At 51.2% G+C, this 13,495-nt stretch overlaps 1 protein-coding gene across 3 annotated transcripts in view; it reads left to right on the top strand.

Annotated features, from left to right (window-relative positions):
* Positions 1–1,025: 1,025 nt before the first annotated feature.
* Positions 1,026–13,495, top strand: part of KCNH2 (potassium voltage-gated channel subfamily H member 2) — a 39,101-nt gene continuing 26,631 nt past the window's right edge. For all 3 annotated transcript variants that reach the window (XR_011560582.1, XM_070767138.1, XM_070767137.1), the window contains exons 1-2: positions 1,026–1,865; positions 6,844–7,074. Coding sequence is in view for 2 of the 3 variants with exons in the window: in XM_070767138.1 (XP_070623239.1) it covers positions 1,790–1,865; positions 6,844–7,074 (307 nt within the window). In the remaining variant the exon portion in view is untranslated. The remainder of the gene's footprint in view (positions 1,866–6,843; positions 7,075–13,495) is intronic.

Raw genomic sequence — 13,495 nt, 5'->3', positions numbered from 1 at the left:
AGGGCATCCAAACGAGCCCTCTCTTCTACTCCCCCTCCCCCTCAGATGCCCCTCCCCCTCCCCCTCCCCCCCTTCTCTCTTGCTCTCTCCCCCCTTTTTTCCAATGGGAGGAGGAGGGGGCACCCCTAAGGGCATCCAAATGACCCCCCCCTCCTCCTCCTCTTTCCTGACTTCCTCCCTGTTTTCCTCCTTCTTCTCTTCCTCCTCTTCCCCCTCCCCTCCGAGGCCCCTCCTTCTTCTCCCCCCTCCTATCTCTCTCTCTCCCCCCTCCCTTTTTTCCAATGGGATGAGGAGGAGGCTCGTTTGGATGCCCTTAGGGGTGCCCTCTCCTCCTCCTCCTCCCACTCCCCCTCCCCTCGGAAGGCTCTCCTCCCCCTCCCCCCCTCTCTTCCTCTTCCCACCACCCCTCCCGGCCCAGCTGCTGACGAGGAGACTGACCCCCTCCCTCCTCCTCCTCCTCCTCCCCCCCATGGAAAGGCTGGGCTTCCTCCGGCTCTCCCATAGGCCGAGGAGGCGCCTGGGAGGCTCCACCCCCTTTGGAGAGAGGGGGGGGGGTTCAGCATCCTCCTCCTCCTCCCCCCACCTTTTGGCCGAGCGAGCGAGCGAGGGGACCCCCCCGTCCCCCGGGCTGGGGTATTTCTCTCTTTCTTCCTGGGCCCTGCCTCCTTCCTTCCATCCTTTCCTTTCCCCCCTGTCTTCCCTCCTCCCTCCTTTCTCCATCTTTATTTTTCTCTCTCCCCCCCAAAGAAGGTCGCAGAGGGAAAAGGGAAGGGAAGGGGGGACGACAGAGGACTTCAGAGCCATCCTCCCGGTTCCGGGCTTCCCCCCCCCATTCGATTGCAGGAAGGAGGAGACCCCGGGAGGGGAGGGGAGGGGAGGGTGGCACAGGGCCGTCCTGCTGCGTGCCTCCCTCCCTCCTTTCCTTCTTTCTTTCCCTTCCTTCCCTCCCTCCCTCCCTCCATTTCTTCCTCCCTCCCTCCCTCCCTATTTTTCCTTTCTTTTGTCATAACTTTCCCTCCCTCCATCCCTCCCTCTTCTTTCCTTCCTTTCCTCATCCCCATCCTTCCTTTCTTCCTTCCCTCCCACCATTTCTTCTTTCCTTCCTTCCTTTTGTCATATCCTTCCTCCCCTCTGTCCCTTCCTTCCTTCCCTCTATTCTTTCCTCCCTCCCTCCCTCTTTTTTCCTTCCTTCCTCCCCTCCCTCCCTCCATCCCTTCCTCCTTTTCTTCCTTTCCTCATTCCCATCCTTCCTTCCCTCCTTCCCTTCCTTTCCTTCCTTTCTTCCCTCCATTCTTTCCTTCCTTCCTTCTCTCCTCCCTCCCTCTTGTTTCCTTCCCTTCCTTCCTTCCCCCCTTCCACCATTACTTCCCTTCCTTCCCTCTCTCCCTCCTTCTTTCCCTTCTTCCCTTCTTCTCTCCCTCCCTCCTTCTTTCCCTTCCTTCCATTCCTTCATTCCTTCCTTTCTTCCCTCCCTCCTTCTTTCCCTTCCTTCCTTTCTTCCTCCTCCATTCCTTACTTCCCTCATTTCCTTCCTTCCCTCTTTCCTTCTGTCTTTCTTTCCTTCTTTCCTCCCTTCCCTCCATTCCTTTCTTCCTTCCCTCTCTCCCTCCTTCCTTCCCTCCCTCTTCTTTCCTTCCTTTCCTCATTCCCATCCCTCCATTCCTTCCTTCCCTTCTTTCCTTCCATTTCTTCCTTCCCTTCTTTCCTTCCTTCCTCCCTTCCTCCCCAGCTCTCAGCGCTGGGCCGCTCGGGGGCCACCACCGTTGAGGCCCCTCCATGGGCGACCAGCATGCCGGTCCGGCGGGGTCACGTGGCCCCCCAAAACACCTTCCTGGACACCATCATCCGCAAGTTTGAGGGGCAAAGTAAGTCATGGGGGGGGCTGCGTTGGGCGGGAGGGGTCAGACTAGATGACCTCCAGGGTCGTCATAGAGGCTGGGGAAGAAGCATTATTATTATTATTATTATTATTATTATTATTATTATTATTATTATAGAGAATGAAAGAGTGAGTGTGAGAAAGAGAGAATGAGAGAGAGAAAGAGAGAGGAGAGAGAATGAGAGAGAGAGAGGAGAGAGAGAAAGGGAGAGAGAATGAGAGTGCGTGAGAGAATGAGAAAAAGAGAAAGAGGGAGAGAGAGTGGGAGACAGAGAATGAGGGGGAGAGAAAGAGAGGAGAGAGGAAAGAAAGAGAGAAAGAGAGAGAGGGAGAGAGAGAGGGAGAGGAGAGAGAAGGAAAGAGGAAGAGAGAAGGAGAGAGAAAGAGTGTGTGTGTGTGAGAGAGAGAGAATAAGAGAGGGAAAGAGGAGAGAGAGAATGAGAGGGAGAGAGAAAGAGAGTGAAAGAGAGAGGGGGGAAAGAGAGGAGAGAGAAGGAGAGAGAGAAAGAGTGTGTGTGTGAGAGAGAGAGAGAGAGAGGAGAGAGAATGAGAGAATGAAGGAGAAAGAATGTGAGAGAGAGAGAAAGAGAGAGAGGGAGAGGAGAGAGAGAGTGGAAGAGAGAGAAGGCGAGTGCGTGAGAGAGAATGAGAAAAAGAGAAAGAGTGACAGAGAGTGGGAGACAAAGAAAGAGGGAGAGAGAAAGAGAGGAGAGAGAGAAATGAGAGAGAAAGAGAGAGATTAAAGAGAGAGAGAAAGAGAGAGTCAGTGTGAGAGAGAGGGAAAGAGAGGAGAGAGGAAGAGAGAGAAGGAGAGAGAGAAAGAGTGTGTGTGAGAGAGAGAAAGAGAGAATGAGAGAGGGAAAGAGAGGAGGGAGAGAAAGAGAGAGAGAGAGGAAGAGAGGGAGAGGAGAGAGAAAGAGTGTGAGAGAGAGGGGGGAAAGAGAGGAGAGAGAAGGAGAGAGAGAAAGAGTGAGTGAGTGTGTGTGTGTGAGAGAGAATAAGATAGAGAAAGAGACAGAGGAGAATGAGAGAGAGAGAGGAGAAAGAGAGAATGAGAAAGAGGAAGAGGGAGAAGGAGAGAGGGAAAGAGTGAATGTGTGTGCGAGAGAGAATGAGAGAGAAAGAGAGGAGAGAGAGAGAATGAGAGAGAGAGTGAGGGGGGAAAGAGAGGAGAGAGAGAGGGAGAGCGGAAGAGAGAGAAGGAGAGAGGGAAAAAGTGAGTGTGTGAGAGAGAGAGAAAGAGAGAGAGAGAAAGAAAGAAAGAGAGAGAGAATGAGAGAAAAATTGTGTGTGAGAGAGAGGGAGAGAGAATGAGAGAGAATGAGAGAGGAGAGAGAGAAAGACAGAGAGAATGAGACAGAGAAATAGTATGAGAGAGAGAGAGAACGAGAGAGAAAGAGAGAAAGGAAGAGAGAGAAGGAGAAGGAGAGTGTGTGTGAGTGTGAGAGAAAGAGAGAGAAAGAGAGGAGAGAGAAGGAGAGCAGGAGAGGAGAGAGGGAAAGAGTGAGTGTGTGAGAGAGAGAATGAGAGAGAGAAAGAGAGGAAGGAAGGAGAGAAAGAGAGAGATAATGAGACAGAGAAAGAGTGAGTGAGAGAGAGAAAGAGAGAAAGAGATAGGAGAGAGAGAAAGAGAGTATGAGACAGAGAGAGAAAGAGTGTGTGAGTGAGAGAGAAAGAGAGAAAGAGAGAGAGGAAAGAGAGAGAATGAGAGAGAGAGAATGAGTTTGTGAGAAAGAATGAGAAAAAGAGAAAGTGAGAAAGAGAGAGAGTGAGCGAGAGAGAATAAGAGAAAGAGAAAGAGAGAGAAAGAGAAACAATGAGAGATAAAAAGTGTGTGTGAATAAGAGGAAGAGAGAAAGAGAGAGAGAATGAGAGTAAGAGTGAGTGAGTGAATAAGAGGAACAGAGAGAGAATGAGAGAAAGCGAGAGAGAGAAGAACAGAGAGAGAATGAGAGAAAGAGCGAGTGAGAGAGAATGAGAGAGAAAGAGGGAGAGAAAAAAGAGTGAGCAAGAGAATAAGAGAAAGAGAAAGAGTAAGAGAGAGAGAGAAACAATGAGAGAGAAAAAGTGTGAGTGAGTGAATAAGAGTAAGAGAGAGAAAGAGTGAGTGAGTGAATAAGAGTAAGAGAGAGAAAATAAGAGAAAGAGTGAGTGAGAGAGAGAGAAGAAGAGAGATTGAGAAAGAGAGAAAAAGGGAGTGAGTTAGAGAGAATAGAGAAAGAGAGAATGAGAGAGAAAGAGGGTGAGAAAGAGAAAGAGAGTGAGCGAGAGAGAATAAGAGAAAGAAAGAGTGAGAGGGGGAGAGAAAGAGGGAGAGAGAAAGAAAAAGAGAATGAGAGAGAGAAAGTGTGAGTGAATAAGAGGAATAGAGAAAGAGAATGAGAGAAAGAGGGAGTGAGAGAGACATAATGAGAGAAAGTGCAAGAGAGAGAGAGACTGTGTGAGAGAGGAAGAGAGAGAGACTGAGAGAAAGAGGGAGGGAGCGAGAGAGAATGAGAGAGAGAAAGAGGGAGCAAGAAAGAGAGAGAGTGAGCGAGAGAGAATGAGAGAAAGAAAGTGAGAGACAGTGGTGGAGAGAGAAAGAGTGAGTGAATGAATAAGAGGAAGAGAGAGAGAGAATGAGAGAAAGAGAGAATGAGAGAATGCTTACAATCTGTAGTTGCCTTGCATCTGTCCTAGTTTAAGCCCTACATTGTTGGTTACTATTAATATTTGCGCTCTAGTAAATATTTTGGGGGTGGTTTATTAATACACTGTGTAGTGTATTAATGAACCACTACACGGCTATGTGCATAGTACCATATGCACCTTCTGTGGGCAAAGTAGAGACATGTTATGGACTGTGTAACAACTGTGTAAGATTGTGGAGGTGTTGTATATCTCCAGACAATTACTACAACCTATAGTAAAGGTATTACTTTACTATAGGTTGGCTTGTAGTTATGGTCTGGACAATCCACCACTGTCGGAGTTACTTGGGTTTCAAATACAAGTGTGGAAAGAAGGAAAAGAAAAAAGGAGAGAAGGAAAGAGGGAAGGAAGGAAATGAGAGAAGGGAGGAAAGAAGGAAAGAGGAAAAGAGGGAAGGAAGGAATTGAGGGAAGGAAGGAAGGCTAGAAGGAAGGGAGGAAAGAAAGAAAGAGGAAAAGAGGGAAGGAAGGAAATGAGGGAAGGAAGGAAAGAAAGACAGAAGGAAAGAGGGAAGGAAAGAAAGTGAAGGAAGGAAAGGAAAGAAGGAAAGAGGGGAGTAAGGAAATGAGGGAATGGAGGAAGGAAGCAAAGAAGGAAAGAGGGAAAGAGGGGAGGAAGGAAATGAGGGAAGGAAGGGAGGCAGGGTGGAAGGAAGGGAGGAAAGAAGGAAAGAGGGAAGGAAGGAAATGAGGGAAGGGAAGAAGGAAGGGAAGGGAAGGAAGGAAGGCTGGAAGGAAGGGAGGAAAGAAGGAAAGAGGGAAAGAAGGAAGGAAATGAGGGAAGGAAGGAAAGGGGAGGGAGGAATGCTGGAAGGAAAGGATGAAAGAAAGAAAGGACAGAAGGAAAGTGGGAAGGAAGAAAATAAAGGAATGGAGGGAGGAAGGAAGGGAAGATGGGAGGAAAGAAGGAAAGAGGGAAGGAAGGAAGGAATGACAGGAGGAAGAAAGGAAAGAAGGAATGAGGGAATGAAGGAAGGAAAGTGAAGGAAGGAAGGCTGGAAGGAAGGGAGGAAAGAAGGACAGAATGAAAGAGGGAAAGAAGGAAGGAAAGGCAAGGAAGGAAGGCTGGAACAAAGGAATGAAAGAAGGACAGAAGGAAAGAGGGAAGGAAAGAAAGTGAAGGAAGGAAAGAGGGAAGGAAGGAAAGGGGATGGAAGAATGCTGGAAGGAAGGGATGAAAGAAGAAAAGAAGGACAGAAGGAAAGTGGGAAGGAAGCAAATGAGGGAATGAAGGAAATGAGGGAATGGAGGAAGGAAGGAAGGAAAGATGGGAGGAAAGAAGGAAAGAGGGAAAGAGGGAAGAAAGGAATGACAGGAGGAAGAAAGGAAAGAAGGAACGAGGGAAGGATGGAAGTGAGGGAATGGAGGAAGGAAAGGGAAGGAAGAAAGGCTGGAAGGGAGGAAAGAATGACAGAAGGAAGGAGGGAAAGAATAAAGGAAGGAAAGGGAAGGAAGGAAGGCAGGAAAAAAGGAAGGAAAGGACAGAAGGAAAGAGGGAAGGAAGAAAATGAGGGAAGGAAGGAAAGAAAGACAGAAGGAAAGAGGGAAGGTAAGAAAGGGAAGGAAAGAAAGAGGGAAGGAAGGAAATTAGGGAATGGAGGAAGGAAGGAAGGAAGGAAAGATGGGAGGAAAGAAGAAAAGTAGGAAAGAGGAAAAGAGGGAAGGAAGGAAGGAATGACAGGAGAAAGAAAGGATAGAAGGAACGAGGGAAGGAGGGAAATGAGGGAATGAAGGAAGGAAAGGGAAGGAAGGAAGGCTAGAAGGAAGGGAGAAAAGAAGGACAGAAGGAAAGGAAAAGAAGGAAGGAAGGAAAGGGAAGGCTGGAAGGCTGGAATGAAGGAAGGAAAGGACAGAAGGAAAGAGGGAAGGAAGAAAACAAGACAAAGAAGGAAGGAAAGAAAGACAGAAGGAAAGAAGAAAGGAAGGAAAGGGAAGGAAGGAAAGAGGGAAGGAAGGAAAGAGGAAAGGGGAGGGAGGAATGCTGGAAGGAAGGGATGAAAGAAGGAAAGAAGGACAGAAGGAAAGTGGGAAGGAGGGAAATGAGGGAAGGAAGCAAAGAAAGATAGAAGGAAAGAGAGAAGGAAAGAAAGTGAAAGAAAGAAAGAAGGAAAGAGGGAATGAAGGAAGATGGAGGAAGGAAGGAAAAAGAAGGCAGAAAGGAAGAAAAGGTGGAGAGGAAGGCAAGTAGGGAAGCAGGAAGGAATGAAGGCTGGACTAGATGACCTCCAGGGCCTCTCCCAACTCTACGATTCCCTCTCCTGTGCCTCCCCACAGGTCGGAAATTCATCATTGCCAACGCCCAGGTGGAGAACTGCGCCATCATCTACTGCAACGATGGCTTTTGCGACCTCTGTGGCTACACCCGGGCGGAGATCATGCAGAAACCCTGCACCTGCGACTTCCTGTATGGCCCTCGAACCCAGAGGGCCTCCGCCGCTCAGATCCACCAGGCCCTGCTGGGCTCTGAGGAGCGGAAAGTGGAGATTTGCTTCTATCGGAAGGACGGTGAGCGTGCTCTCAGGGTGGGTGGTGGTGGTGCAGTAGCCATCCCAAAACATCGGGGGTGAGACTAGAGCAGTGTTTTTCAACCGGTGTACCGCGGCACACTAGTGTGCCGCGAGACATGGTCAGGTGTGCCGCAAAGCTCAGCTTTCGAGACCAGAAGCTGAGCTTTATTCTTCGCGCCCAGCTGAAGCTTCCCTGGTGGGGGCAGCAACAAATGTCCTTTGGGCCCAGTGGGAGGGCACTGGCAGTGGGAACGGGAGGCTGCCAGCTGCAGCGGCCCCAGGCAGTCGCCGGGGGATGGCGGCGGCGAGCAAGAGCTCCAGGGCGGAGCCACCGGCAGTACCCCGCCCAGCTGGAACCTTTCTGGCGGTGGCGGCAACAATTGTCCTTTGGGGCCCGTCGGGAGGGCAATGGCAGTGGGAATGGGAGGATGACGGCTGCAGCGGCCCCAGGCAGTCGCCGGGGGATGGCGGCGGTGAGAGGGAGCTCCAAGGTGGAGGCACCGACAGTGGTGGATGTGCTGCTGGATGCCGTACATGCTCGCACTGCAGGGCTGGCACTGGCTCACTGGCTGGGCCGGAGGTGCCAGCCTCGCAGCGCCAGCATGTATGGCGTCCAGCAGCACGTCCAACCGCCACCGTCGGTGCCTCCACCTTGGAGCTCCCTCTTGCCGCCACCATCCCCCAGCGACTGCCTGGGGTCGCTGCAGCCGGCAATCCCCTGTTCCTGCTACCATTGCCCTCCCACTAGGCCCCAAAGTACAAGCGGCACATCCAGCAGCACGTCCAGCTGCCGCCGTCAGGGCTCCCGCTCGCAGTCAACTGCTCTGCCGCCACCCCTGGCTACTACCTGATGCCGCTGTTGCTGGGGTGGTGTAATGAGAGAGAAAGAAAGAGAGATAGCAAGAGAGAGAGAGAGAGAGATAGCAAGAGAGAGAGAGAGAAGGAGAGAGAGAAAGAAAGAGAGAGAGAGAAAGATAGCAAGAGAGAGAAAGAAAGAGAGAGAGAGACAGAGAGAAAGATAGAAAGAGAGAAAGAGAGAAAGATAGCAAGAGAGACAGAGAGAAAGAGATAGCGAGGCCCCACGGAAGTCTCTTTCCTACCGTTTCCTCCCAGGAGATTCCCAGAGAGACCCCAAGGGGGATTCTTCTCCACCGTTTCCTCCCAGGAAATTCCTAGAGAGGCCCCATGTAGGCTTCTTCTTCAACATTTCCTCCCAGGAGATTCCTATAGAGGCCCCACTTAGGCTTCTTCCCCACCATTTTCCCCAGGAGATTCCTAGAGAGGTCCCACGGAGGCTTCTTCCCCGCTGTTTCCTCCCAAGAGATTCCAAGAAAGGCCCCACGGAGGCTTCTTTCCTGCTGTTTCCTTCCAGGAGATTCCTAGAGAGGCCTCACGTAGACTTCTACCCCGCCATTTTCCTCCAGGAGATTCCTAGAGAGGCCCTAAGAAGGCTTCTCACCCCCCGTTTCCTCCCAGGAGATTCTCAGAGAGGCCCCATGGAGGCTTCTTCTCTGCCGTTATCTCACAGGAGATTCCTAGAGCGGCCCAACGGAGGCTTCTTCCCCGCCATTTCCCCCCAGTAGATTCCTAGAGAGGCCCCACAGAGGTTCCTTCCACGCCGTTTCCTCCCAGGAAATTGCTGGAGAGGCCTCATGGTGACTTCTTCCCCGCCGTTTCCTCCCAGTAGATTCCCAGAGAGGCCTCACGTAGACTTCTACCCCGCCATTTTCCTCCAGGAGATTCCTAGAGAGGCCCTAAGAAGGCTTCTCACCCCCCGTTTCCCCCCAGTAGATTCCTAGAGAGGCCCCACGGAGGCTTCTTCCCTGGCATTTCCTCCCAGGAAATCCCTAGGGAGGCCCCATGGAGGCTTCTTCTCTGCCGTTACCTCCAAGGAAATTCCTAGAGAGACCCCAGGGAGGCTTGTTCCCCTCCGTTTCCTCCCAGGAGATTCCTAGAGTGGCCCCACGTAGGCTTCTTCCATGCCGTTTCCTCCCAGGAGATTCCTAGAGTGGCCCCATGGAGGCTTTTTCCCAGCCGTTTCCTCCCAGGAGATTCCCAGAGAGGCCCCACGGAGGCTTCTTCCCACCGTTTCCTCCCAGGAGATTCCCAGAGATGCCACATGTAGGCTTCTTCCCTGCCATTTCCTTCCAGGAAATTCCTAGAAAGGCCCGATGGAGGCTTCTTCCCCGCCATTTCCCCCCAGGAGATTGCTGGAATGGCCCCATGGAGGCTTCTTCCCCATCGTTTCCTCCCAGGAAATTCCTAGAGAGGCCCCACGGAGGCTTCTTCCCAGGCATTTCCTCCCAGGAAATTCCTAGAGAGGCCCCATAGAGACTTCTTCCCTGGCGTGTCCTCCCAGAAAATTCCCAGAGAGGCCCCACAGAGCCTTCTTCCCCACCTTTTCTGACCCCGTTTCCTCCCAGGAAATTCCCAGAGAGGCCCCAGAGAGGCATCTTCCCCGTCGTTTCCTCCCAGGAGATTCCTAGAGAGGCCCGACGGAGGCTTCTTCCCCACCGTTTCCTCCCAGGAGATTCCTAGAGAGGCCCCATGGAGGCTTCTTCCCCACCATTTCCTCCCAGGAGATACCCAGAGAGGCTCCATGGAGGCTTCTTCCCACCGTTTCCTCCCAGGAGATTCCTAGAGAGGCCTCATGGAGGCTTCTTCCCCACCATTTCCTCCCAGGAGATTCCCAGAGAGGCCACATGTAGATTTCTTCCATGCCGTTTCTTTCCAGGAGATTCCTAGAAAGGCCCGATGGAGGCTTCTTCCCTGCCGTTTCCTCCCAGGAGATTGCTAGAGTGGCACCACAGAGGCTTCTCCTCAGCTGTTTCCTCCCAGGAGATTCCTTGAGAGGCCCCATGGAGGCTTCTTCCCCATCATTTCCTCCCAGGAGATTCCCAGAGAGGCCCCATGTAGGTTTCTTCCCTGCAGTTTCCTCCCAGGAGATTCCCAGAGAGGCCCCACATAGGCTTCTTCCCTGCCGTTTCCTCCCAGGAGATTCCTAGAGAGGCCTGATGGAGGCTTCTTCCCTGCCACTTCCCCCCCGGAGATTCCTAGAATGGCCCCCCCGGAGGCTTCTTCCCTGCCGTTTCCTCCCTGGAGTTTCCTAGAGAGGCCCCTCAGAGGCGTCTTACCCGCCATTTCCTCCCTGAAGATTCCTAGAGAGGCCCCACGGAAGCTTCTTGCCTACCTTTTCTGGCCCCATTTCCTCCCTGGAGATTCCCAGGGAGGCCCCACAGAGGCGTCTTCCCCACTGTTTCCTCCCAAGAGATTCCTAGAGAGGCCCCACTGAGGCTTCTTCCCCGCCATTTCCTCCCAGGAGATTCCTGGAGAGGCCCCACGAAGGCTTCTTCCCCAACTTTTCTGGCCCCGTTTCCTCCCAGGAGATTCCTAGAGAAGCCCCACCGAGGCTTCTTTCCCGAGTTTTCCGGCTCTGTTTCCCCGTAGGAGATTCCTAGAGAGGCCACACGGAGGCTTCTCCCTGCCTTTTCTGGCCCTGTTTCCTCCCAGGAGATTTCTAGAGAGGCCCCAAGGAGGCTTCTTCCCCGTCTTTCCAGCCCTGTTTCCTCCCAGGAGATTCCTACAGAGGCCCCACGGAGGATCCTGTAAGTGTGTCCTGCTTGAATAAGGTGTCAGACTAGATGACCTCCGGGGTCCCTTCCGAAAAAATAATTTTGGGAAGTTTTCTGGGGGTTTTTGGGGTTTCTTGTCATTAGCCGAGTTGTTTTAATTTGTAAAAAAAAATCATTGCGTTTTTCTCCTCTGAATCGGGTCAACAATTTTGTCGTTGTTGTCGTTCGTTGGACCCTTTTTGTGCTTGTTTAACGAACAAGCTGACCTGGGAAGTTGCAACCCGGACCCAAAGTTGTGCGGAAAGTGCAATTCTTTGGGTTTTGTGGTGTTGTATTGTTGTTGTTTTTGACACCATCTGACATTATTGAATTGTCACCCTTGATATTTTTTTGTGTGTTTTGTTTTTTGGATGCAATCTGAAATTGTTGAATTGCCATCGTTGATATTGTGGTGTGTGTTTTTTTGGCCGTTGGGATTGCAAAAGCTGGTTGCGAAAGAAACAAATTGTGTGTTTCACACACACACACACACACACAAATGAAAGCAACTTGGCCTTTCATCCTGTTCCATTTTCCGGATGGTTTTCGGTTTGTGTGTCTGTTTTTTGGGAATTAACACAATTCACACACACAAATGAATGCAAACAACTTGGCCCTTCCATCTTTGTTTTTGGTTTGTGTGTCTAATTTGGGGGGAATTAATACAATTCTCTCTCTCTCTCTCTCTCTAACACACACACACAAATGAATGCAACTCAGCCCTTTTCATCCTGTCCCTTTTACCGGATAGTTTTTGGGTTGTGGGGCTGTTTTTGTGGGAATTAATACAATTCACACACCAACGTTTGTGGAGGGGGACGGGATGCACAACTTCAAGGGGGAATTGTTACGGACCGCACAGCCACACACCGTGTTGTGTAGCATTTGTTTGCCCTCACCCCCCCCCCCCCGTGGGTTTGCAATTAACCTTCCACCCTTCGCAAGCGTTCCCGAGTGGCGTATTCGAGTGGCGCTCTGTCTCAGTTTCGCTTTCCTTGCTTGGAGGGCTTCGATGGGGAACAGAGCTGGAAATGGGACCCCGGGTGGTCATCTAGACCAAACCCCTGCTCAAGCGGGAGAGGAACAGAATCCCCGGGATTTGGAAGGGACCTTGGAGGTCATCTAAACCAACCTCCCAACTTGTGTGTTTTCCTCACGAATGGTCGATGGGTGTGTTTTCCTCACAAATGGGTCGACTGGTGTGCTTTCTCACAAATGGTCGATGGGTGTGTTTTCCTCACAAATGGGTCCACCGATGTGTTCTCCTCACAAATGGTCAATGGGTGTGTTTTCCTCACAAGCAGCCAATTGCTGTGTTTTCGTCACAAATGGGTCAAACGGTGTTTTCTCCTCACAAATGGGTCGACCCATATGTTTTCCTCACAAACAGTCCAGCAGTGTGTTTTCCTCACAAACAATCTACCAGTGTGTTTTCATGACAAACAGTCAAGCCATGTGTTTTCCTCACAAACGATCAAGCAGTGTGTTCTCCTCACAAAGTATTGGGCAGGGTGTTTTCCTCACAAACGGGTCAACCAGTGTGTTTTCCTCATAAATGTATCGTGTTTTATGTTTATGTTTATGTTTATGTTTATTTAGATTTGTATGCCGCCCCTCTCCGCAGACTCGGGGTGGCTCACAACAAAGTGCAAAAACAATTTACAACAAATCTAAATTTCTACTAAAAACATTTTAAAAAACCAATTTTTCTAAACAGACATACATACACACATACCATTCATAACTTGTATATGCCCGGGGGAGATGTCTCAGTTCCCCCATGCCTGGCGACACAGGTGGGTCTTAAGGAGCTTATGAAAGGCAAGGAGAGTAGGGGCAGTTCTAATCTCCGGGGGGAGTTGGTTCCAGAGGGCCGGGGCCGCCACAGAGAAGGCTCTTCCCCTGTGGCCCACCAACCGACATTGTTTAGTTGACGGGACCCGGAGAAGGCCCACTCTGTGGGACCTAATCGGTCACTGGGATTCGTGCGGCAACAGGCGGTCTCGGAGGTATTCTGGTCCAGTGCCATGAAGGGCTTTTCCTCACAAACGATCAAGCAGTGTGTTCTCCTCACAAAGTATTGGGCAGGGTGTTTTCCTCACAAACAATCAACCAGTGTGTTTTCCTCACAAACGGTCGAGCGGTGTATTTTCTTTTCCTCTCAAATGGTCGAGCTGTGTGTTTTCCTCACAAACGAGTCAACCGTTATTTTCCTCATAAATGGGTCAACTGGTGCGTTTTCCTCACAAACGGTAGAGCGGATATGTTTTCCTCACAAACTGGTCGAGTACTGTTTCTTCACAAGCGGTCGACCAGTATGTTTTCCTCAGAAACGGTTGTCAGTATGTTTCCTCACAAATGGTCGACTGTTATGTTTTCCTCACAAACTGTCTGCCAGTGTGTTTTCCTCACAAATGATTAGTTTGTTTTCCTCACAGATGGTCTTTCGGCCATTTTGGAGGCAGGACAGTGGAGGATCGACGGTTAGTGAGGAAAACTCACATGGGGGGGGGAGTGCCTTCTCCTTTCCACTTTGGGGGGAGGAAGGAGGCCGGGCACCGCCGCCCCTCCCCCCACTCCCCTCCCCATCTTGGGGCGCCAGGTGGCCTTTTGTCCCCACAAACAAAGCCATCTGTGTGATAGGAGCGATATCCTCTCCCGGCCTTTGAGGGAAATCCTGGCCCCTCCCCAGACACGAGGCCACCCCCACCACTTGCCCCTCCCCCCAGTTGCCATGTGGTCTAAAACAGGGGAGGGGAGAGCTAGGAGGAGGCCCTTGGAGGTCATCCATCCCAATCCCCTGCTCCA

The sequence above is a fragment of the Erythrolamprus reginae genome, chromosome Z (genome assembly GCF_031021105.1).
Source record: "Erythrolamprus reginae isolate rEryReg1 chromosome Z, rEryReg1.hap1, whole genome shotgun sequence".
NCBI lineage: Eukaryota > Metazoa > Chordata > Lepidosauria > Squamata > Dipsadidae > Erythrolamprus > Erythrolamprus reginae.
Note: the sequence above shows the minus strand (reverse complement) of the source record. Positions and strands in the feature narration are given on the sequence as shown.